Here is a 25,760-nt window from a genome sequence, read left to right on the forward strand (position 1 = left end):
AGAAAAACAAAGACAAAGGAAGAAAGCAAAAAAATAAATAAAATCACTGGAGTGACCGATTCACTCTCTTTTCTTTCAAGCTAGTACTGAGAGAGGAGCAGACCTTTTCGGAGGCGCGCACGCACGCACGCACGCACGCACGCACACACACACACTCTTCCTATAGACAGAGGTGGAATCTATGGACGCGGCATCCCGCTAGGCGTGTGCAAAAATAATTAAGGGGGGCATGACTCCCTCTCAGACCCTCTCCCTGGGTGAAGCCCAGGTCACAGACGGTTCCACAACACTAATTAAAGGCCATCTCACCTAACACAACTTTGAGATGTAGAACAACAAGGCCCACTGTCTTTCACGTCTCTGTGCAACGTCTCATGGTTCGTATGCGTTCGGAATGTGGAGGGGGAATTTTTTGTTTTCTTGCCCTCGAAGACGTAAAGCATGGCGTATTCTGGCCGTGTCCCACCCCGCTAAAACGACCGCGACTGAAATGAACCACAGCACAAGTAGAGGCGAACAAAACAACAATCGAACCAGCCTAGCGTTATCTCTCTGCCAGAACCTTCCAGATTTTTGGGCATGGTTTCACCCAACTGCCAACTGTCTGTGCTTCGCTTAAAAAGAAGGTGAAAAAAAAAAAAAAAGAGAGAGAGAGAGAGAAAGAGAGAATGATGATGTCATCATGTTCCCACCCTGGGAGCTGAGGCCTCGTGTGACTAAGTGAGAACAGAATAACAGCCAGAGACAATATGTGCATTCTGACAGCAATCCAATAGGCAAAGGAGCGAAACACACAAGGTGTACGTGGGTACGCACAAAGCCCACGCAGGTAGACGAGTGAAGCCAGACAATCCGAGTGCGGCGCGTTTCTCTCCTAGATCCAAGGCAAACATAACAGAAAGTGCTGATGTTTGAAAACTGCGGATATCTGAAAGAACGTCGCCGCCGGACATGTGGACAGAGCGCGAGCCACGCTGCGGTGTGGGCGTGTTCCTTTCTCGCGTTCTCCGCATGGCTAGATCTCCTCCTGGCTTTACACTTGAAATGAAGCAACAGAAAACCACTGATGTCATGGAAGGAGAGTTCAGGCTACTGGTGCACAAAATCAACACTGCCCAATTAAGGTGGGGCGAGTCGTATTTACAGAAAGGAGATTTATTTGGACTAGGCTCGGTCTGCTTTGATAAAAGCTGCTGCAGCTCCAGAGCGACTCGGTGTTGTGCTAGAGCACGTTTGCGTCGTCTCCTCTTTTATTTCGGAATCGCGGAAAACGTTCACCGTACGGCGAAGTCTCATCCGTCAAAGTCGACTTCTTTCCAGTCCGTGTAGTGTTCGAGTCAAATCCACTCTATTCCCTTTCCATATCCCAGTCGTTAAATGTGTTCCGAGCACGAAGGTCACTGCCTTCACGTATTAGCTTACTACAAACACAGATAAGGCACTTGATTAACTTCAGTGCAGGAATGACTTCTGTAACGGAGAATGTTCTACACAATAACAGCAGACTTGCCTTCAGAGGAAAAGTGCAAGGGTTACATCTTAAGCCCTGATCTCTTGGGTCCTATCCAGAGAGAGAGAGAGAGAGAGAGAGAGAGAGAGAGAGAGAGGACTCGAAGCTCTGGAGGGAATCCCTGATGGAGCGTCATGCTCATTGCCCCACTGTGTTCAGCTCCATGAGGGCCAGAAGAGCAGCTGAGGATCTCCATGCTGAAGCATTGACCAACAACACAGCAACGACCTGCTCGTGTATAGCTGGGTCAGGCTATATGACGTACGCTTCCATTCCACTGAAATGAACGACCGCTCTGCTAATCAGCTAATGACTCTAGATGAATCACGACGATGAAATACAGTGAAATACTTCTGGCTCGGCGATCATACCCGTCCGACCGCTCACTTGGTTATCACGGCCTTCTTGTATTGCTTTATTTAATTTTCTTATTCCATTTTCCACAGCTAATTAGCAGCGCTGAAAATAAAAAAAGGGAAAGATTTAAGACGTGTGCAGGAGGAAAACAGAAAGTTCGCTTTATGACCAATCTGGCACCCAAAGCCGCTGCCTCTCGCCCGTACTTTCCTACTCAGGCGCCCCTGCCGTTTTGTTTTTCCCCCACGAGTTCTCTCCCTGGACCATTTTTCATTTATACACCGTGACACAATGTTCAGGCTCCAGGGAGAATCTGAACCCGATTCGACGGCCTTTCCTTGAACGTTTGGAAACGTGTGTAGGGAAGACGGAGAGACTGACTCTGTGTTTCAGACCTGGGAAAATCTTCTGATTAACACTAAGTGCAGGGGTGGAAAGGAAAGAACTACACGTACGCTCGTTAAAGTACTCGAGCACACGGTTCATGTATAGGTCACTTTTTTGAGAAGAGTACTTTTACTCGAGTTTAAATATATATATTATATAATAACTCAACACTAAGTGAGTGAGCTAGATTAACTAGCGAGATCTTTTGATGTTTTACAGTATGAAAGCTAAACTTAAGATGTGGCTTCAACAGCTGGTAACGATTACCTGTTGCATTAATATACAGGTAACGCTCAGGATGGTGTGTAAGGGGCATCTCTGTTAGATAGCTAACGATGTGATAATAATAACTGACAAGCTAGCTAGCTAACAAACCTAGGCAAACGTTACCGTTCTTTATATTCTTTTGATAATCGAGATGGAGTTCACTTCACATAGCTCAGGTAATCGATTTTTTTAAAAAAAAGTAAGTTTTCGGACTTGTTCGATTGGAAAGTAATTACTCGTGTAGACTCTTCCTTGAGCGGTTTTCTCGATCGCTACTTTTACTTTCGCTCAAGTGAATTATTGCTGAATTCAAGTCGGCGTGTTTTGAACTCTTACCACCACTCTAAGTGTTCCCAATCCAGAGCTTGTGAAGTCGAGTTGGTTTTTTTTTGTTTTTTTTTCGTGGAACTGCTCATCAGACAGACAGAGAGGTTCAAAGACTGCCTGAAAATCCTCTCTGATTACCCCTGGGGTCGAATGGCAATATTTAAGATGGATGAAGGTTAACGGCACGGTCTGTAAAACAAAACACATGGCAGCTTCCCCATGCCAAGACACGAGACTCTTCAGGACAGCCAGGGACAGCTGTTCTACCATGTTAACTCAGCGAGGTCGGGAAATGCATCTCATGATAATCGGTCATTCTGTCCACAGTCCAAGAGATGAGGGAGCAAGTGAACGAAATGAAATATGAAAGACCCCATAACTGACCGTTACGAGCGGTTTGACGAGATAATACCGAGCGTATAGATGAGATAATGTAATACAGGAGCATCAACCACTACTGACGGTTGCATGCTGCAGGTAGGAATGTTAATAATCTTGCAGGTACACACACACACACACACACACACACACACACACACACACACACACAGGTGAACTGGAGTCCGAAGGCTTTGCTTTCTGCAAAGAATTAGTGGGAATACGTCAGGGTCATCTCACTATGCCAGATGAAAAATTTCCACCTCCGTGGACCCACACAGCGCTCCTTCACCAAACCGTGTGCTGCCTCACAAGCCGACCTGCCTAATAACTCACGGAGAGGTCGAAGAGCTAAAGTAGAGGCCGTTCAGAGGTGGTTCCTGGTGGCAGGCGGACAGCCCGACTCGGACCTACAGCAGTGGCCCCGGCTAACAGCCAACATTCATGCAGAGGGGAAAAAAAAGCTCTCTGTTCTTCTCCCTTCCAAAACCACCCAAGCAAACATCATGGCACTAAAACACCAGTACCATTAATTTTACCTCAAACTTCAGTCCAGGATAACGCTAGTGCTAAAATGAGGGTGATTCCTCCCTAAACCCTACATGGCTGACTACCACGGCTGATGAATTACCGCTTTTTTGCCAAGCGCAGCAAATTTCCGAAGCCAACATGCATCAGGAACTGAGCAAAGTAAAGGGCACAGAGTTCCTCAATGTGCCTAATATTACTGTTGTTATTATTGCTCCCAAAAGGCTGGAGTCAGAGCAGCACAGCTGCGTTTGGACCTTGGGGTGAGGTGCACATGGGGCACAGGGGGATTTTCCATGCAGTAAGTTGTCCAGGTATGCGTAATTAAATCTCGAGTCTTGTTTTGAAAGCGCTGGGATTTCCACTCATTTGCACTTTCAGTCAGACTTCTGTGCGCGGTTTCCGCCGTCAGGAACGAACGCAGGCTTCGGCCACCATTTTGCAAAAACGCACATGTATAGGATTTTCCCCTCGATCGTGACCGTACGAGTCAGAAAACTAATACTGCCGGTTACGCACAGAAACTCCGGAACAAAAGCAGGCCGTAGCCGGTTCATCTTCCAATTTCCTGACAAACTCCAACGCTTAGCAGCAAGGCTCTTTGTTTAATTACGTGCAACCTTTATGAAATACACAGAAGACCACTGTACCGCTGTGCTCAGCCTGTGCAGTGCAGGTGGAGGGCAGGAAAAACAGCTGCTCACACAGCGCTCCAAACCCAATTCGAAATAAACCCAATTCGAAAGGGAAATTTCCTCTTGCTCGTAGCAACAGCATGTTACACACTCAAACACGATCCGAGGCTTTTTGCCCAGAATTCGGAGCTCTGTGACTGCTGAGCGATTTGTTTTACTAGTGGAAGCGGAACTGCGGCTGTCGGGAGAGCTTGGGGACGATTTTGCTTGGAGAGAGCGGGCGTCTAAACCGTACCGCAACTCTCTCAGCCCGCGCACTCGCACAGCTCATTTACATCCATCCTTACACTTACTCTGCCAACTCATACACAAGGCTAGAAGCACGCATTAGCTTAAGCAGAACTGATGGCACGTGCACAAAACCAACACGGAGCATTCACACGTGAGGTTCGAGGAATAAAAAGCGTATAGGTGATACGTTACGGCTGTACCGTCCAAACGTTGGCGGGGGGACCCGCATTTTTAGCCGGTTGTTTATTAAACGTCGACCTCAGTTTAATTACTGCGTCACTAGAGGAAAGGGTTCGTTAATAACCTTTCACACAGAATGCACAGTATCACATGTTCCACCTGCTCTGAAGACTCTCTACATAGCGGGCCATTCTCTATTCATATCTATGTAATCCACTCCGGGACGATTCAGCCAATATACTTAATATTCCGGTCCCTGTAAACAGATACGTCAGCGAAAAGTTATCACAATAGACACTCGGACAAAAAAAATAATGTGATATCGCGAAAGAATCGGACAGTTGTGCAGAAGAGAGAGAAATCGACGGACGAGGTAAGAAGAGAGCCGTGTGTCTCTGTGTTTGTGCCTGGGACTGAACTTTCTCTTCCAGGAAAATGATTTGGAATTATAGCGCTGTTATCCCCTGTTATTGTTAGAAATATCTCTGGAGCTTAAAGCTCCCCTCTCTCCTACTGAGAGAAGTAAGGAACTAAAAAACAAAGGCCTTAAATAGACATGCTGAGAAGACAAAATAGCAATGCCAAAAAAAAAAAAAAGAAGAAGAAGAAGAAGAAGAAGAAGAAAAAAAGAGCGCGTCTCTCACTTCGGGTGAGTGTGAGAAAATGAAAAACAGCAGCCAGCGGTGATCACACGCCATAAAATCTGGAGCCGAGTGATAAGAGGGGTACGTAGACCGTGTTCCGTATTGCAGCTGACTTGGAACAGGTCACTTAAAAAGCAAAGGCGCCGGAAGAAAACAGAACCAGTAAAATATCCCAGTATATATCCCAGTATGCTACGATGCGGTTTGGCAATCCGATCCCGCACGGTGTTCACAGGAACGCCGACGAGCAAGGGCGACGTCGCGAGTACGGCTCGTAGACGTTACCCGCGCTCGTCGTTCTAACGATAACCTTAAGCGTTGGCTCGTGTGAATCCTTACAACTTTGTGATCTTGAGATGGTGTTGAATTTGGACGCTAGTGATGTGAATCCAGCTGGAGCCCAGCAAGCCTCAGGGTCAAGAAGTCTTCTGGATCTCTGCACTCTGTGTACGTAGTTGCGTGAGGAATGAAAAATAAATCGATCTATAATAATCACACCGGTCAACCACTGCAACCCAGGTACCGCCCACACACACACACACACACACACACACACACGTCACTTCCACCAGCACCACCTTCCATGAAGACTGGTGACGGAAGAGGAGTCTGTTTTTATTCGGCTTTAAAGTTTGAACCCGAGCAGCTCGTTTCTTAGCCTGGTCTTCACTCGCGTCGCAGCTGCACCAGGACACAGTGCTGCCAAGACCTACAACAGTAAAGGACGCCTCGGACAAGCGATACCAAAGAGTGTCCGTCAATGCCAAATGAAACCCCTAATCACTGAAAGGAGAGAAAAATCAACTCGTAACTCCTGGACGCTCTGCTCACAAGGTTCGGTTTGTTTTGGCCGAATCTCTAATCCAGGCGATATGTGCTAAAACCTGCCATTCACTGCAGCGGTGCTGAGCCTCTGCACAAACTCCCAAGTGTCTGTCTGCTATTAATACTGAGGTTGATTGAAGGAGAACCTGCCCAGCTGCCCATTTTCCATCAGGGCCTCCCAAAATAGCATTCAGCCAGAGCTGAACAGGACTCATTGTTGGAGAAGTCTTATAAAAAATATTTGAAAAATGCTGCTAACCCCATGCTGAACACAAGCACCTCACCTGAGGGGTTCACACTCATCCAGTCAGATTTTATCTATTGTTGTTCTATACACCTTACCAAATAGGTACTAAATACTGTCAGATGCCGATATTAATTGGGTTCAGAAAGCATTCAGGCCCCTTTGTTTTATAATTTAATAATTAATTTAATAAATGTTTGCTTTGTACCTCCGGGGCTGGGGGTTAGAATCTTGCCTCTGCCCTGTGTGCGTGGAGTTTGCAGGGGTTTTCCTCCAGGTACTCCGGTTTCCTCCACCGGTCCAAAGGCATGCGTTGTAGGCCGATTGTCAATCTTAAACTGTCCGTAGTGTGAAATTGTGCCCTCTGATGGACTGGCACCTCGTCCAGGGTGTCCCTCGTGCCCCTGGGACAGGCTCTAGGCTCTCCTATGACACTGCGTAGGATAAGCAGTACAGAAAATGGATGGATGGATGGATGGATGGATGAAATTGACTTTTTTCTTTAATCTTCTCTTTATTGCTGGTCTGATGAGACTTGAAATTGAACCTTTTGTGCTGAACTTCAACTACATCTGTACGATATCTCTTGAAGTTATTGTTGTCTGGCTACGGTGAAGCATGTCGGTGGCAGCATCATGCTAGGAGGTGCTATTCAGCAGCAGGAACAAGATGACTAATGAAAAGGTGGTTCTTTTAGAACGCAACGTTTACGAGAAATATAACCGGTTTATTTGCGGATATGATTTTTCGGGAATCCCTGCAAGCCATCCGAGCTCAATCAGGGAGTTCGGTATTTAGAAGCTCCTGACGAACTTCACCCGTGTGATCTCATCTGCATTGATGCAAAACTTGTAAGTCATCCGAGTCCATGCAAAGTTCCTGTGTCAACGTGGAGACGGCGTGGGTACGGCCACGAACGCCTCTTTCCGTGTGTCGCAAAACACACGGCACATGTGAAACACATTTGAAACCCCATCAGCAAAACCAGGGCCGGAACAGACGGATGGAGTGAGTGCGAAAGAATCAGGACTCATCTGTTTTTCCTTTTTAACCGTCCCCCATCCCCTCCCGCTCAGAATGGCACTCACTGTCAGAAGCGTTTAAAGGAAGTGTGCAGGCTTGTGTTACAAACGCGTCCAGAATTTCAGCTTGGAAAGGAGAACAAAGGCGGCCGAAAAAAAGTCTCGTCCGATCCTCTGAAGATACGCAAAAAAAAAAAAAAAGATACGCCATACTCGTGTGACTGAGAGGTGTTTTTAACGGGAGTGCAAACTAATCCGGCTCATGCTGGAACGGAGAGTGTGAGCCGTGGGTTTTGGGCAGATCTGCTCGTTTGACAGCTTCTGTAAACACACACCGCATCTGGGTCTCTCTAAGCTGTCCCGTATCATCACCCATCGTTCTGTTCTATACAAACAGATGGATTGGTTTGAACCCCCTGACACTCGGCCACGCTCGGCAGTCCTGTCGCTACACACCTGCAGCGGCTCTCGCAGCCATTACGGTCAGAAAACTGTTGCTTGTCCATCTATGGGATGCAGAGAATAATAAATACCTGCACCGGGCCCAGCGAGCTCTGAAAATGAAAGCGAACACACCCTGATCTTTCCCTAAAATTCAGGTGGTGCAGGTGGTGAGTTTCCATGCTACCCTTAAGGAAACGACCAGTTGCGTCTCGCACACGTAAACGTCGCACAATAACTAAATCCTAACCCGTCCTATTCATGCGTCTAACACGGATCATGCAGTGGCAAGCTTGTTGCTTAACAGCTCAGGAATGCTAATTAAATCTGCAACATGGTCAGGAGTCGCATATTAAAAGCGCAGTCTCGATACCACCTCGATAAGCCCCGTAGTGTTTTTCCTCTCACTTCACAATACTCACCGTATTGCTCGCTCTCTCTGCTTTACTGAAACCCGCTGAGCTTTCACAGAGTTATCTAAATTGGAACAAGTGAAAGGATTTCCCCCTCCATTATAGCACTCTTTCCACGATATCCTGAGTGATCCCCAGCCCGGTCTGGCACAGAAACCTTGTTTAACTTTGCTTGTCTTTCTATGAAAGGTCTGATATAACCCAGGCCAACAGTTTGTCTTGGTGTGGAGACGTATCTGAGAGGCTGACGGCAAAAGCATGGAGCTTCATCCAAACCCCACCCCCCGTTCGGTCGCCGGCAGAGGAAATGGTACAGAAAACGTGGCAGAAATAAAACACGAAATAATTAAATACATTTCAAGCAGCCCTTGATCGGTCCACATTTTTATTCTCTGCCCTGCGGATCAAGGGGCCGACTATCTCGTTTAGCTGTTCTTGGGTATAATCTGGGCAGAATAATGCCCAGTATAGACTATAGACGCGACATTACAAATATAACATGCTCACTGTTGGAAATCTGTCTCTCTTCTATTATTAGCTTTAAAATGAGTAACTCGAGCCGTCAGACTTCAGACGTCATCGTCGCTAACGTGGACCGCTGGTTGTTTATAAAGCTCGAGCGCTAGCGAGATCAGCGCGTACGAAACGCAAATTAATATTATAATCATAAAGCTTCTCAGACATAACCCGACATTATAGCTCTGAATTTTAAAAAGGCATCTTGGTAAATATCATAAATTTCCTTCCTTCCTTCCTTCCTTCCAGCGGGCGGGCGCTCTGAATCGACTGGCTTTATTCTGATCAATTTGGAGGAATCTGACCAGCAGAGGAAGAATGAAAATATATCAATAATGTAGAGGGAACTGTTCTGTAAATGGATCGAAGTACAAATCGATAGGTTTGAGTCTCTGGACGCGGCTCTGTTTTTATCTGCCCTCCATCTGTTCTCATTACTCGCTGTATACAAGCAAATTGCATTTCTTTGGCAACGTAACAAACTTTAATGTAACAGCATGAAAACATATTTACGCCGTCATCAGAAACATGCCCCGAGGCCAACGGGTCGACAGGTCGGAATTATCACACCGGCCTTTTTCTGTGTTGAGTAGAAATTCTCACACGGATATTTCGCCGCTCGTGTCCTTGCGGTAAAACTGACAAACACACGACAGACACGTCGAGAAAGTCGACACGCTTTTTGACGTTGCTACCCCTGACCTGCATGTATTTCTAGTCTGCATGCGAAATACGGAACACCAGCATCAGGCCAATCTGATTACTCGTCCCAGAGCTCACAAAAATTAGATTCCAGACCATCTCTGCTCTCTGCTCTTCCTCCATTTATTCTACTCACCACTCCCTCGCTCCCTTCTTTCGTACCTCTAATAGCAGGAAGCGAGTGCTCCTCGCCTCTCTGCGAGTGTGAGACCTTCCAGGCAAACGTCACATCGGCCAGCAGCTTGAAGTAATTCATCCTCCCTTGCTGTCTCTCCGTAGCCTGCTCTCATCAGCCTAAAGACAGTGGATATCCTGTCCCCTGACTGCAGGCGGATTAATTGCAATTATCAAAGAGAAGGGAGAGCCTGAAGGAGAGACTAAACGAAAGTGGAACAAGATGAGAACCCCCCCGCCCCCCTTTTCACTCCCCCACCTTTTTGTTTCGAGTACAGCTCTGCATGAATCCTTCTACCTTATACGTAGTATCTTGCAAGAATGTACTCTACACCGGATCGATCGTCTGTTGTCTCGCACCGACGTGACGTCAGTCATTCGTCTTCGTTCATGCAAGCTCCTCCTGAAAGAAACCGGAGAACCCGGGAGAAACCCACACGGATAAAGGCAGAACAGACAGTAATCCGAGCTCGAACCAGGGACCCTGCAACCATCCACGTTCCATCTTCTCAAGTCAATTTTACTTAACCCGACCACTTACACGTAGTCGTCATGTGCTGCACAGGCTTATGACGAGAGCAAACGCAGCAGAATGGAATAAATATATACACGGCGATATGGGACATGAACTCCTACAGATAAAAAACAGCAGGAGAGAACCTGTACAGACGATGCGAACTGTAAGCGATGGAAAGCAACACGGTAATAAACGAGGATATAATGGAGGTATATAAGCATCTGGTAATGCAGTCCTAAGTAAAGTAGTAAACAGAGACTCCAAGCAGAACTCTTCAGTGCAGCGTCTTTTCCACACGTCTATCAGAAATTCTCTTCAAAGAGAGTCATGTGACACCGTTAATCAGTCTGCGGTGTATTCGGTGAAACCGTTATCCATCGGAACGTCCAAACACACACATTTTCCATCAGAACTTATTTTAAGTGCGCTTACAATCAACAACGTGCAAACGAGCAACAGTCGTCAGTGGGAGGGAGGGAGGGGGGGAGGGCGCTGATCTTTTCTAAGCCAACACCTTTTTCTCGTCTAGGAGCCTGGCATAAATGCTAAACTATTTAAACTCGGGCCTCGCGATCGCTCCTTTTCAAATGGTTCCAGATGACAGTCTTCTGTCTGTCATTAAGGAAACAATGAAGCAGTTTGCACAATCCAGTATGGAGGAATGGTGCGCGATCATCAGAAGGGTTTTTTTTTTTTGGTAAAATATTACAGATGTGGTACCTGATGCTGATGGTGTCCAGTTGTGTTTTTTATGATGCGTACGCAACATAACATAAAAAGGGGGGGGGGGAGGGTGTGAGAGTGTAGTTCCTAAGACAAGTCTAAGACATATCGAAGTTCTCGATCTTTTGAAAAATTTTGTTTAGGCTTCACTTCTTTAAAAAAATAAAATAAAATAAAAGAATCATCACTGGTTAATCATTATTAACAAAAAAAAGTAAACAAACACCCTTAGGGCCTGAGCTGTAAATCTGCACTTAATGAGCATATGTATTACTGCTAATTACACTGGAGATGCCCCTCACAAATCTCCTGCTAAATTTCAAGGAACAAGTGGCAAAACCACCCAAGCGTGGCGAAATGAAATTTCTGACATAAGCGAATTAATATGACGTGCAGCGTCTCTCAGAGGCAGAAAAATAAATAAATCCTTACTCGCATAAACCTTCTGTAAAAACCGAGCACTTGAGGACCCGGCCAAGTCGTTCGACTGTGTGTACATTCGAGAAATGAGAGAGCCTCGAGGCGGCTTATCCAAATAAATACATTTCAGCGTCGTGAACTGACAGGATCCGTAATTTCCCAGCCCACGAGGACGCGGAGTTTACTTTTTTTTTTTTTCAACCCAAGCTGAGGTCTGGGTGACAAAATTCACGGGAGGGACGACCGCATACGAGCTGCCGTGAGCCTCTGGGTGTGTGACGGACTACGCGAGTGTACGTGTAGGAGTGTGGGAGCAATGCTTATTGGGAGCAGCTTTAGGGAGGGGTGATGGAAGGAGAGAATGTGGAGTGTGGCCTCACACTCTAGTCACGAGTGAAACAGGAGGAGAAAGAGGGCGAGAGTGGGAGAGAGAGAGAGAGAGAGAGAGAGAGGGCGAGAGAGAGAGAGAGAGAGGGAGAGTGAGTGAGAGAGGGTGAGAGAGAGAAAGAGAGAGGGCGAGAAAGAGAGTGAGAGAGAGAGACAGTGAGAGTGAGTGAGAGAGAGAGGGGGTGAGAGTAAGTGAGAGGGTGAGAGAGCGAGGGGGTGAGAGTGAGTGAGACAGAAAATGTTAGAGCAAGAAAGAGAGAGAGACAGTGAGAGTGAGTGAGAGCGAAAAAGAGAGAGTGAGACTGTATAAGTTTCCATCCAATTTTTTAAAATTTTAAATATGAATCATTTGCATATGCCTATATGTGACACACCCTAATATATGCAGGTGTGTTAGTGAGGCAATGAAAGGAAAGAACTCTAAGTTTGACGGCACATCCACGTACATAACGTATTTACAAATGACACGTCGACACTAAACTCCATCTCCTAGGTGATATTTTAATACGATATTCCTGCGTGTGCAATTAGGGTTATTACATTTTATTTACAGTCCTACCTCTGAACTTTCCACACTTGCTAGAATTACTGATGAAAGTGATTTTGATCGGAGCAGGGATTTGTAAAACGCACGTCGCCCGGACGCGAGTTAGATCGCACAGATATGCCAAAAACGAGACTGATGAGTCAGCGGAAAACGTCGGCGGAATCTGTGTGCGCTCGTTCTGCGATCGGATTTTACCCACAAGCAACGGTGATGAATAAGAGCCATTGTGTGTTCGACGAAACTTCTCAAGAGGAGCAACAAGATGATGTCATCAAATCAGCTTCAGGCAAAAACACCCGTTACGCTCCGGTTAACGATCACGATCAGACGGCGATTAAAGTCGGGCCGCAAACCGCGCTCTGAAAAAATATCCATACAGATGTAACCCGATAAATCATCTTACAGTACTTAAACGGTATCTTTATCAGAGAGCACGAGGGTACCGGCGAGTGAGGAGCGTGCAGAGAAACTGCTGCAGTTCACTTCAGCGAGCACTGACACACGCAAGCTTGCCCGTGCCTACACTTCGCTCGAGGTGCAATTCACAGCACCTCGTCTTGAAAAGACTGGCATCGACGCGTACCTAATCGACCGCTGTAGCACATCTGGATCTGATTTACACAGAGGGCCGCAAGAGAAACTCCCCCTTTGTTTCATTCACTTATTTCACAAACTCATATCTAGAACATCCACGGCGGATTCTGTATCCTGATATTCTGAAATGTTCCCGGGAGTCACATCCAGACAAGCCACATTTAAACAAATAGTTCTTTTATTTATTTATTTATTTATTTACGTTTCCAGACACGCTGCAATAGTGTAGTTCAATAATAGACGGACAGATTTCTCCATCAGTCTACCGCCACTAAATAAACTAGCGTTGTGTCTCAAAACCTCATGCTCATGTACTACTCTAGCCCAATATTGAGTTTCCTATTACAGTTAGTGTTTGAATTGTAAAAAAAAAAAATATATATATATATATATATATATATATATATATATATATATATATATATATATATATATATATATATCTCTCTTTCATTTGGTTGCCTTCAAACCTACCAAAAGTTCTGTTTTTTTCTAGATTAGTAAAGAACTTTTGGGAACCCTCGCGAGATCAGTTCTCAAAAAGATGCATTTTGTCTTTTTAAATATCTTCATGCTCGACCGGGGTCTTACTGCATAAAGTCAGACGGGAAAACTTTCTTAGAGAGAGAGATTATCCAGGGCTTACGTTGGTGAAGCCATCTTAAGGAAGGCGCTCCCTCATCTTTCTCCGACAGTAAAAAGTCGTGGGTGGTTGGTAGAGTGTGCACCACATTTAGCTCCAGTCTCCGATCCCAGAGAACATCACCGTACCGTAACCAAACAAACTAATCTGCTCGTATATCATGGTGCAAAAACGAAGCATTTATATTGCATGCCTCATCTGAGATTCCTTCTAATGGAGACTTCAACTTGCTATGACTTCCAGCAGCTAAAGTGCTCTGCCTGTTACTGGCACAGAGATAAGAGTAAGAGACGTCGAGTGAACCCTTCATACGGCACCCTCATAAATTAGTTCATAAGACGTACAGACACGGATACGTCACGCACCCCCCCCCCCACATCCCCCCCAAACACACACACAGCCCGATGGAGATGAAACGGTGCTGGACGGGCTCACGGAGCACACTTATACTGTACTTCATGCTCAATCGTTTCCCTACGCGAGGTCGGCCGTGCCAGATATCAAAGGCCGAGGTGCTATAAATCTCTTACGCCTCGGCGTCCGCGTGACAGGAGGCAGACACGTTTAGTCTGCGGCGTGCGACACGTTCGGGAGATAAGTCATCCGCGGAAGGGCGAGAGAAGAAAAAAGAAAAAAAAAAACGGCACAGGCTTTCTCTCGTTTTTTTTTTTTCATTTTTTGCAGACATGCTGCTCGCACATTTTCACTTCAGGGGACTTTTTCTTAAAATGGCACCGCTGTTGGCACCGAACACACGACGCTTGGTGCCATATGACCCATAAACAGTTTCACAGTGTTGTTACTGACTCTGCCACTCTTCTGATGACTTTGGCTGGGATTTAACACTTTTAAACATGTCTCTCTCACTTAATACGTCGTTTACCACAAACTGCGGTATTCTTTTATTGCCCATGCTATTTAAAGAAACGTTTGGCTTCTCCAAAAAAAAAAAAAAAAAACACACTAGCTAATTCATTGTTTGTCTTTCATTCGTCAAACATATGGCTTTAACGAGCCGTCGTAACAGGCCCACTTTTCGAACAGGTATAAGCTTTCAGGGGTTTTTTCCCCCTACTGAGGTCCAGACAATATGGCCACCGATGGGCTTTAATAACACTGGCACCTCTGTGCTCATTAATGCGAGGCCGGCATCTTCTCTCGTTGGGTCTCCTCACTTCCTGCAATTACGAGAACGGAAGCCGGAGGTGAAGGGTCAGCTAATACGGCTAAGCTTAGACCTCCCCTCAATATACACATACACATAATCTCACACACACACACACACACACACCCCCCGGACAGGCTCCAAATGCGTGGAGGAGGGACGCGGCTGCAGCTGCTGACCTCGGAGCAAGAACACAATCTTTCCACAGGCTGTTTGGGTTTGAAGGGTTCCTCGCAAAATAGCCAGCAAAAAAAGCGAGCGAGAGAGAGAGAGCGAGAGAGAGAGACAGCGAGAGAGAGAATGACCTAGAACAAAAACCACTGTTGGGAAAGTTAAAAAGCCATCAGTGCTTGGAATTCCATCAAACGAGGGTAACCCTGTAAAGAGTATAAAACCCTGCACTAATATTCGAGCTTCATCAGCAGACCTTTTCCCTGAGGACACGGAGCTCTTTATGTCTGCTTACGGGTGCAGCTGGAGTTAAGATGGCATTGCGAAGCGGGCCTCTGCCTCCTTGTTATTCCGGCTTTACACTCTGACCTCTGCGGCTCTCTGGCAGGATGCTCTGGGCTCGGCTTCTACCTCGACAAAGGAATTTCAAACGGCTCCCCCTGCTCCGGCGACATCAGAAGCTTGTTAAACTCTCCCAGCAGCCCTTGGGGTATGCAGATTTCAAGAGTCGAGGGACGGGGCAGTGGCAGATCCTTTTACTTTCAAGCACAAACAAAAGGAACTCTGTTAGGGGCCTACAATACCTACATTAATCTCTAAACTGTTGTGTTGAAACAAGCGTGAACGATGATAGATTGCTTCCAGGACTGCTCAGATAAGGAACTCGCACGTAATCACACGGAAAGCGGTTTTAAGCCCGAGCTAGGACGCGGATTCGCGCTAAGCAACGGTAACGCTAATCCGATCCACAGGGAAAACGCTCAGTCTTTATATTTTTATGCAGATTCCTATAAAACAGTAGTCTTGACGTGCATGACTGCTTGTGGTCTGCACGTTCGCGTTGGCCTTGAAACCTGCTGTAAGAAGATCTCGTATGGTCCAGCGAAGCTCTGCGATAGAGCGAGGAACAGAGCACGGCATTGTGTCACTCCTTCGTCGACCGTGTTTGCGCCACAATGAAATATAAGCGGTAAAACAGTGCTTTAATAAGCCGTCCGACTCGACTCAAGTCAAACAAGACTCGGAGCCAGACCACACAGATCTGCTGGAGACGTGTTTCTCGCACAAGAGCTGCGAGGAGGCTGCCCAAGACACACACACGGCCCCGTAACGCCACTCTCTCATTAGCGAGCGCTATAATGATGTCAGCTGCTCTAGTTGCTGACGCACACCATACCGAGAAAAGCCTGCGCTAAATCTCTGTCCTGGAACCGCTGATCAGGTACAAATCAGTACCAGCAGCAGCTCTAATGAACCGTACTGGCGTATCGGATGTCCGAATATTAAAAATTCATGCGCATCATTGCGATTACTGCCTGGGTTTTTAGCACTATTTTCATAAATAAGAGCGTCTTCTCGATGAGGAAACGTAAACACCGCCTCAAGCAACAGTCCTCTCCGCCATTTTGTTTTGACTTTTCAAACGCTAGAAACGCTTCTATTCCAGACGTGTCTGACTACAATTCCACTTAGATACTAGTTTTACATTAGTATAAATTTTTTGGTAAATAAAAATGTCATCTCACGAAAGGAACGAATACGTCGGCACGATTATATTTCTGTCTACGACACCGACTTCACACGTTTAATCCCACACCTTCAGATCAAAAGGTTTTTAAGATCATTTCAGTCAAGTGCCCACAAACTTTTGACCGGTAGCGTACATCGGTTCTGAACTTCTGACGTGGGAAATAAACGCGTACCGTACGTCTCCGTCCAAACATCTTTGAGCATTTCTTACACGGGCCACACCGTCAGTTTGCTAATCAGACCAGAGTCAGTAATCCATGAAATCTCAGTAAGAACCTTCCCATTTACCTTCTTTCTGATCCGTCTCTGGTCCGATGAGCGAAATATTTTACGTACACACGTGTAATTGGATAATCCGCAACAGAGGATCTGCTACAGAAGCTGAGCTGGTTCATGAGTCTCTCAACTAGGTTTTTTTTTTTTTTTTACGTACTCAGTTCAGCCTGTCAATTGACAACCCCTGCTCTATTCCGTCTAGACAGCCTCCTCCCAACAGGAACACAGTGCTAGAGCCTATAAGGTGTCTACAATAACAGCGCTGTGCATGCTATATAGCGTTAAATATTATATAACAGCTTATCAGCGTATGTCTGATCGCTAGGGGTGTTCAATGAATTATATTTGGATTGCGATCCCTATTTCTGCTTCATCGATTCAACATGATCAGCTGTGATATCAGCGAGCTTTGATAACGCTAATGAGTCTGGCACGTTAAATGAGCTCCGGTGGAAAGCGGTGGAAAGCTTGCGGTGGAAAGCGTATTTATTATTATTATTATTGGCTCAGTATCAAAATGGGGTGTGTCCTATGCATATGAGATGTAAATGAGGGACTGGGGGATGGGATGGGAGTTGTGCGTCCATGCAGCTGAAGCTGTTTGATCATTTCCTCTCAGACCACAATTTTGTTGTTCCGTGAATCAGACGCGATCATCCCCCGAGCTCAAATCTCCACTCGTTTTTATGCAGCTTTAAAGAACAAGAGTCAACGTGAGTTGAACATTTATATATGAAGAAATCTGAGGTTACAGCCTTACGAAGGAGTGTGTGGCAATACTGAGTGAAATAACTACCATTAACATTAGCGTGTAAACATTTCACGATGTCTTGGAAGGTTTCACCTCACAGACGATATCTATACATGAACAGATATGCAACATACGTAAATAATGTAAAGTCGAGTCACCCTTGACATGTTTCTACACGTTTCGAAACGATTTTACAGTCACGCTGACGTGCATTTTGGGAGCAACGCCATAAGAACGTTGTGGGAAATCAGAATACAGCAACCGCCTAGAGTTTGATCTGGATTGAGCCCAACGGTCAATGTCTGGGATTCGCCATGCAACATTATATAGCAAAAATAAATACATTAAAAAAAAAAACGCTTTTACACAAGGCACAGAGTTAACGGCTAACAAGGGAGGTAAACTTGATGGCTTAAACCAGATGAAGGCTGGCACCAGATTATCTACCCCAAACAGCAAGCCTGAACACACCAAGGGCCAGGAAAGATACTCCTAAAACATTCAGCACCAGTTCGTCAAATAAACGCTGCTTCGAAACTCTACCGTTCCAATTAGTCCCATCAACGAGCTTTGTCCGTGGCGCAGTCGCGGAATATAATACAGTCACTAGGGTAGCGTTACGTAGCACACGAAACCTCTCAGCGACGCCGTCTCATATAAATATCCGCTCGTAACAAAATGCTTACGTGCAGCTGGTTCTGGTTATTGTACTAAGAGCGAGGCTGAGAAGGTCTCTCGCTTGTTTGTTCTGAACAGAGATGGACAGAATGGAGCTCGTTCAAAAAGCGAACGGCAGACGGTCCAGAGGGACCGAGAACAGCTGGATGAACTGCTCTCCCATTCCCACAGCCAGCAAGGAGAGGGAGAGAAGACCAGCAACAGAGCGAGGCAGAGAGGAGAGGCACGGCAGGAAGGAAGTAAGGTGAGGCAGCAGAGAGGGGGTTTTGGGGGCGTTGCAGTAGTTTCGCAAGACAGAATTCTAGCTACTGCTGGGGAGCGGGTACGGTTTTTTGGCAATAAACCTGGACGTAAAGCCTTTTTTGGCAGTCACTGCATACAACCTAATACAGATTTCACTACATCAACATACAGTATCTTGCCTCTAACTGCTTAAAAAAAAAATTATTATTTTTTTTTTAATGTTGGTCCCCTGATAGGTTAAAGTGCTGTGCCTTCACCCACTGACAAGTTTAATTCCCTAGGGTTCTCTCAGAGTTCTCAGTGACCTTGAAATCACTCCCCTGGAAGAAAAAAAAAAAAAAAAAGGTTTGTGAGACAATTGAGGTAACAGATCGTAGCAGAACATCTAGAAAGAACCTGGTCTAACGAGGATGCTAAACGTGTTGTGTAAAAAAGTAAACAAATAAATAAAAGTCAACACATCCTGCAGTGGTGGTCATAACATCCACATGATCCCGAGTAAGATGCACTTTACAGGAAACGTACGTGTTTACGCGAGACTAACGCTCTCTGGACCGCATCGGGGTTTCTCGAATCAGACGACGTGCGGCTGCATCTGCGACAAAGTCTTAACGGTCACAAACTGCAGTAAACACTGCGTGATGTACCGTGAAGCTGTAGAGAACGTTTGATTTATCTCCGGAGGCAGGAGGAGAGCAGGAGGAGAGCACCTTCGGCCGGGGCAACAAGCTGCAGGACGACGGAAGGAGCGGGTACAATAACCCGCGTCAGTCCGGGTGAACTTACCTCACCTCATAAATCCATAAAATATACATAATAAAAGTCTGGGGGGGAAAACATATAGTGATAGTGTTCTTAACTTCTTAAACCTTAAACTGAAACACCGCAGTGAGTAGAAGCTACGACAGATAGACGGACAGACCAACAGACAGATAGATAGATAGATGGATAGACAAATAGATAGACAGACGAATAGACAGATAGATAGATAGATAGATAGATAGACAGTCAAACAGATAGACAGACGAATAGATAGATAGACAAATAGATAGATAGACAAATAGATAGATAGACAGACAGACCGACAAATAGATAGATAGACAGACAGACAGATAGATTAGACAGACAGACAGACAGATAGATAGACAGACAGTCAAATAGATAGACAGACATATAGACAGACCAATAGATAGATAGACAGACAAACAGACAGATAGACAAATAGATAGACAGACAGATAGATAAACAGACAAAGACAGATAGATAGGCAGGCAGACAGAGAGACCAACAAATGTGTATAGACAGATAAACAGATAGATAGATAAACAGACAGAAAGACAGACAGACCAACAAATAGATAGATGGACAGACAAACAGACAGATAGATAGACCAACAAACAGATAGATAGATAGATAGATAGATAGATAGATAGACAGACAAACAGACAGACAGACAGATAGACAGACCAACAAATAGATAGATAGATAGATAGACCAACAAATAGATAGATAGATAGACAGATAGACAAACAGACAGACAGATAGATAGACAGACCAACAAATAGATAGATAGACAGACAAACAGACAGATAGATAGACGGACAGAAAGACAGACCAATAGATAGGCAGAAATAGATAGACAATTATTTTAAAAATACACTATTACAGTACAGAATAGCAGTTATTCGTTCGGTTCTCTCTGTATGTATGGACGTTTATCGATTTCCATAGCGATAACGATAATTTAGTACACCTAAAATAAAAATATACACATTTACGATACTTTTACAATTCTTGTTCACTCCAGTTTTCTGGAAAAAAATAATAATAAAAGGACCATTAACCATATAACTATATAACCGGAGTAAAAACAAAGTCCAAATCTCACTTATTCCAAGAACTTTCTGGAAGAAAATCCTGAGGAAAGTTACCTTAGCATAAGTATTTATCGCTGTGTCCGAGCCCTCGGCGAACTTTCACACTTTCTGTTTTTTAAATCAATGAGAATATAAACGTTTACATACGTACTTAAAATCCCAGACATTTTACACATTTAATCTGAATATAAAGTAATTAACCGGGAGGATGGAGTCCGAAGTTTTCATTCAGCGTAGCGTAGCGTTGGAAGTCTGGAGCAGCGCGCGCGCCTGTCACATTTAAATTTCCGCGAGAGAAGCGCACTCACCTCAGCACGCGCCTTGTCTTTAACGGCTTTTCCTCAGCTCTCGGTCTGTCAGGACGTGGCATTAAATACACAGCGGGACATCGCATTCACCAGCGGACGGAGAGCTGAAGCAAAAAAAATGCGCCGGACTCGAGTTCAGTTTCTCAGGAGCTTCTTTCCAAAGTCACGCAGACCTTCTCCTCGCTTCGCGTTCCCTCGACTGAGAGTCTCGCGCGCTGTGCGGAAAGAGCTCCGTCCACCGACGCTCGTGAGAAATACACCTCAGCGCTCCTTCACAAACACAACAACAGGAGCAGCACCTTAACATCATCACCAGTCATGTACAGACACTACGTCTCCCCGAGAACTTTCCTCTAAAACTCGAACACAACTCCGCTATATTCGAATACTCGTGTTTTCATAATGATGAATCCATCCCCCAGGAGATAATAAACCAGCCTCTGATAGTAATGCTAATAGCTAACATGTTAACTCATTCCTGTCATGAGGGCTGAGCGATATGAATAAACTATTGTATCACAATACTTAAAAGGTGATACACATTACGAATCACGACCAAAAATAAAACTTACGAACTGTTACACAGAGTTTGATGAGACTGTGAAGTGTGTGGGGTTTTTTTTTTTTTTTTTAAATAAAATAAAATAAAAATTCAATTCTAAGACTGAAAATGATTTAATAAAAATATACGTCAAAATCACCTGCAACACCATTATGTTTACGTGTATACACTGATCCGATACAAGATTAAACGCACTGACGGGTGACGGGAATAACGTTAACGATCTCATTACGGTGGACACCTGTTAAGGAGTGGGATATATTTATTAGGCGACAAGTAAACAGCGAGTTCTAGAAGTTGACGTGTTGGAAGGAGGACAAATGGGCAAGTGTAAGGATCTGAGCGACTCTGACAAGAGCCGGATTGTGATGGTTAGACGACTGGGTCAGAGCTTCTCTAAAACGGCAGGTGTTGTGGGGTGTTCCCGGTATGCAGGGGTTAGTACCTACCAAAAGTGGTCCAAGGAAGGAGAATCGGTGAACCGACAAGACTGTCATGGGTGCCCAAGGCTCATTGAAGAGGGCAAGGTGTTGACTCGGTCTGCAAAATTCCCCAGATCTCAATCCGATCGAGAATCTGTGGGATGTCCTGGACAAACAAGTCAGAACCATGGAGACCCCACCTCACAACCTATAGGACTTAAAGGATCTGCTGCGAACATCTTGGTACCAGATACTGTACCACAGCATACCTTCAGAGGTCTTGTGGAGTCCGTGCCTCGACGGGTCAGAGCTGCTTTGGTGGCACAAGGGGAACCTACACAATATTAGCCAGGTGGTTGAAGAGATATCTATATCTCTATATCAACCTCTCTCGCTCTATATATCTATATATATATATCTCTCTATCTCTATATATATATATATATATTGCTCTCTCTCTCTCTCTCTCTCTCTCTCTCTCTCTCTCTCTCTATATATATATATATATATATATATATATCCATCTCTCTCTATATCTATCTATATCCATCTCTATCTCTCATATATATATATATATATATATATATATATATATATATAGATCTCTCTATATCTATCTATCTCTCTCTCTCTCTCTCTCTATATATATATATATATATATATTTATATATTTATATTGCTCTCTCTCTCTATATATATATCTATATCCATCCATCTCTCTCTATATCCATCTATCTATCTCTATCTATATATTGCTCTCTCTCTCTCTCACTATATATATATCTATATCCATCCATCTCTCTCTATATCTATCTATATCCATCTCTATCTATATATTGCTCTCTCTCTCTCTCTCTCTCTCTATATATATATATCCATCCATCCCTCCCTATATCTATCTATCTATCTATATATATATATATCTTTATCCATCTATCTCTCTATATATCTCTATCTATATATTGCTCTATCTCTCTCTCTCTCTCTCTCTCTCTCTATATATATATATATATCCATCCATCTCTTTCTATATCTATCTATATCCATCTATCTCTATATATATTTATATATATATATCTCTATCTATATATTGCTCTCTCTATATATATATATATCTATATCCATCCATCTCTCTCTATATCTATCTATATCCATCTCTCTATATATATATATCTCTCTATCTATATATTGCTCTCTCTCTATATCTATCTATATCCATCTATCTCTCTCTATATATATATATATATATATTGCTCTCTCTCTATATATTGCTCTATCTCTCTCTCTCTCTCTCTCTCTCTATATATATATATCCATCCATCTCTTTCTATATCTATCTATATCCATCTATCTCTATATATATTTATATATATATATCTCTATCTATATATTGCTCTCTCTATATATATATATCTATATCCATCCATCTCTCTCTATATCTATCTATATCCATCTATCTCTATATATATATATCTCTCTATCTATATATTGCTCTCTCTCTATATCTATCTATATCCATCTATCTCTATATATATATATATATATATATATATATATTGCTCTCTCTCTATATATATATATCTATATCCATCCATATCTCTCTCTCTCTCTCTCTCTCTCTATATATATATATATATATTGCTCTCTCTCTCTATATATATATCTATATATATCTCTATCTATATATTGCTCTCTCTATATATATATATCTATATCCATCCATCTCTCTCTATATCTATCTCTATCTATATATTGCTCTCTCTCTCTCTCTCTCTATATATATCTATATCTATATCCATCCATCCCTCTCTATATCTATCTATTGCTCTCTCTCTCTCTCTCTATATCTATCTATATCTATATCTATCTATATCTATATCTATATCTATCTATATCTATATCTATCTATATCTATCTATCTATATACAGTGAGGGAAAAAAGTATTTGATCCCCTGCTGATTTTGTATGTTTACCCACTGACAAAGAAATGATCAGTCTATAACTTTAATGGTAGATTTATTTGAACAGTGAGAGACAGAATAACAACAAAAAAATCCAGAAAAACGCACATCAAAAATGTTATAAATTGATTTGCATTTTAATGAGGGAAATAAGTATTTGACCCCTCTGCAAACATGACTTAGTACTTGGTTTAAAAACTATTGTTGGCAATCACAGAGGTCAGACGTTTCTTGTAGTTGGCCACCAGGTTTGCACACATCTCAGGAGGGATTTTGTCCCACTCGTCTTTGCAGATCTTCTCCAAATCATTAAGGTTTTGAGGCTGACGTTTGGCAACTCGAACCTTCAGCTCTCTCCACAGATTTTCTATGGGATTAAGGTCTGGAGACTGCCTAGGTCACTCCAGGACCTTAATGTGCTTCTTCTTGAGCCACTCCTTTGTTGCCTTGGCCATGTGTTTTGGGTCATTGTCATGCTGGAATATCCATCCACGACCCATTTTCAATGCCCTGTCTGAGGGAAGGAGGTTTTCACCCAAGATTTGACGGTACATGGCCCCGTCCATCGTCCCTTTGATGCGGTGAAGTTGTCCTGTCCCCTTAGCAGAAAAAAAATCCCAAAGCATAATGTTTCGACCTCCATGTTTGACGGTGGGGATGGTGTTCCAGGGGTCATAGGCAGCATTCCTCCTCCTCCAAACACGGCGAGTTGAGTTGATGCCAAAGAGCTCCATTTTGGTCTCATCTGACCTCAACACTTTCACCCAGTTGTCCTCAGAATCATTCAGATGTTCATTGGCAAACTTCAGACGGGCATGTATATGTGTTTTCTTGAGCAGCGGACCTTGCGCGCGCTGCAGGATTTCAGTCCTTCACGGCGTAGTGTGTTACCAATTGTTTTCTTGGTGACTATGGTCCCAGCTGCCTTGAGATCATTGACAAGATCCTCCCGTGTAGTTCTGGGCTGATTCCTCACTGTTCTCATGATCAATGCAACTCCACGAGGTGAGATCTTGCATGGAGCCCCAGGCCGAGGGAGATTGACAGTTCTTTTGTGCTTCTTCCATTTGCGAATAATCGCACCAACTGTTGTCCCCTTCTCACCAAGCTGCTTGGCAATGGTCTTGTAGCCCATTCCAGACTTGTGTAGGTCTACAGTCTTGTCCCTGACATCCTTGGAGAGCTCTTTGGTCTTGGCCATGGTAGAGTGTTTGGAATATGACTGATTGATTGCTTCTGTGGACAGGTGTCTTTTATACAGGTAACAAACTGATATTAGGAGCACTCCCTTTAAGAGTGTGCTCCTAATCTCAGCTCGTTACCTGTATAAAAGACACCTGGGAGCCAGAAATCTTTCTGATTGAGAGGGGGTCAAATACTTTTTTCCCTCACTGTATATATATATATATCTATATCTATATATATATATATCTCTCTATATCTATCTATCTATCTATCTATCTATAAATATATATATATATATATATATATATATATATATATATATATATATATCCATCCATCTCTCTCTATCTATATCTCTCTATCTCTCTATATCTATATCTATATCTATATACACACACACACACACACATACATACACACATACACACACAAGATATATAGATAAGATTTACACAGTATCCCAACTTTTTTGGAATTGGGGTTTGAGACTACATTGAAAATCTGGGATTTTTTTTTTTAATTTATGAATTTTTATTATTTAAAAATGGAAATAAGAAGGAAGTTTAAGAATTTTGAAATTTTTCACATTTTACTTTTTACGTTAACTTTTGAACGTTACGTTACTTTTGAACGTTAAAATGACAACTATTCGAGACGTCGTCCAGTTTCTACGTCACCATTTAAAAGTAAGGAAATTTGTGATGTTGACCACGTTAACTCATTTTTACCAACTGTCAGATCTTCTGTAAGCCTCTTCCACTGAGGCGCGTGTTCAGACGACACGCCGACGGACTTGATCCAACGCGGATCGTCAGGTTTTACACGAGCCCGTGGAGTCCGATTCAGCTAGAGTGCACGCTGTGATTAAGATCAGTTGTAAGGAGACGTTCTGGGTTCAATTGAAAAAGAATGCCAAACAGAAGCATTTTCACCGGTGGTCCTCAGACTTCTGGACCCC

The 25,760-nt window shown here is 43.8% G+C and overlaps 1 protein-coding gene across 3 annotated transcripts in view; it reads right to left on the minus strand.

Annotated features, from left to right (window-relative positions):
• Positions 1–21,038, minus strand: part of bmpr1bb (bone morphogenetic protein receptor, type IBb) — a 66,027-nt gene extending 44,989 nt beyond the window's left edge. For all 3 annotated transcript variants that reach the window (XM_053645347.1, XM_053645346.1, XM_053645345.1), the window contains exon 1: positions 20,672–21,038. In XM_053645347.1, coding sequence (XP_053501322.1) covers positions 20,672–20,757 — 86 coding nt within the window. In that variant the 5' untranslated portion in view covers positions 20,758–21,038. The remainder of the gene's footprint in view (positions 1–20,671) is intronic.
• Between the last annotated feature and the right edge of the window lie 4,722 nt (positions 21,039–25,760).

This window comes from Ictalurus furcatus, chromosome 16 (assembly GCF_023375685.1).
Source record: "Ictalurus furcatus strain D&B chromosome 16, Billie_1.0, whole genome shotgun sequence".
Classification (NCBI taxonomy): domain Eukaryota; kingdom Metazoa; phylum Chordata; class Actinopteri; order Siluriformes; family Ictaluridae; genus Ictalurus; species Ictalurus furcatus.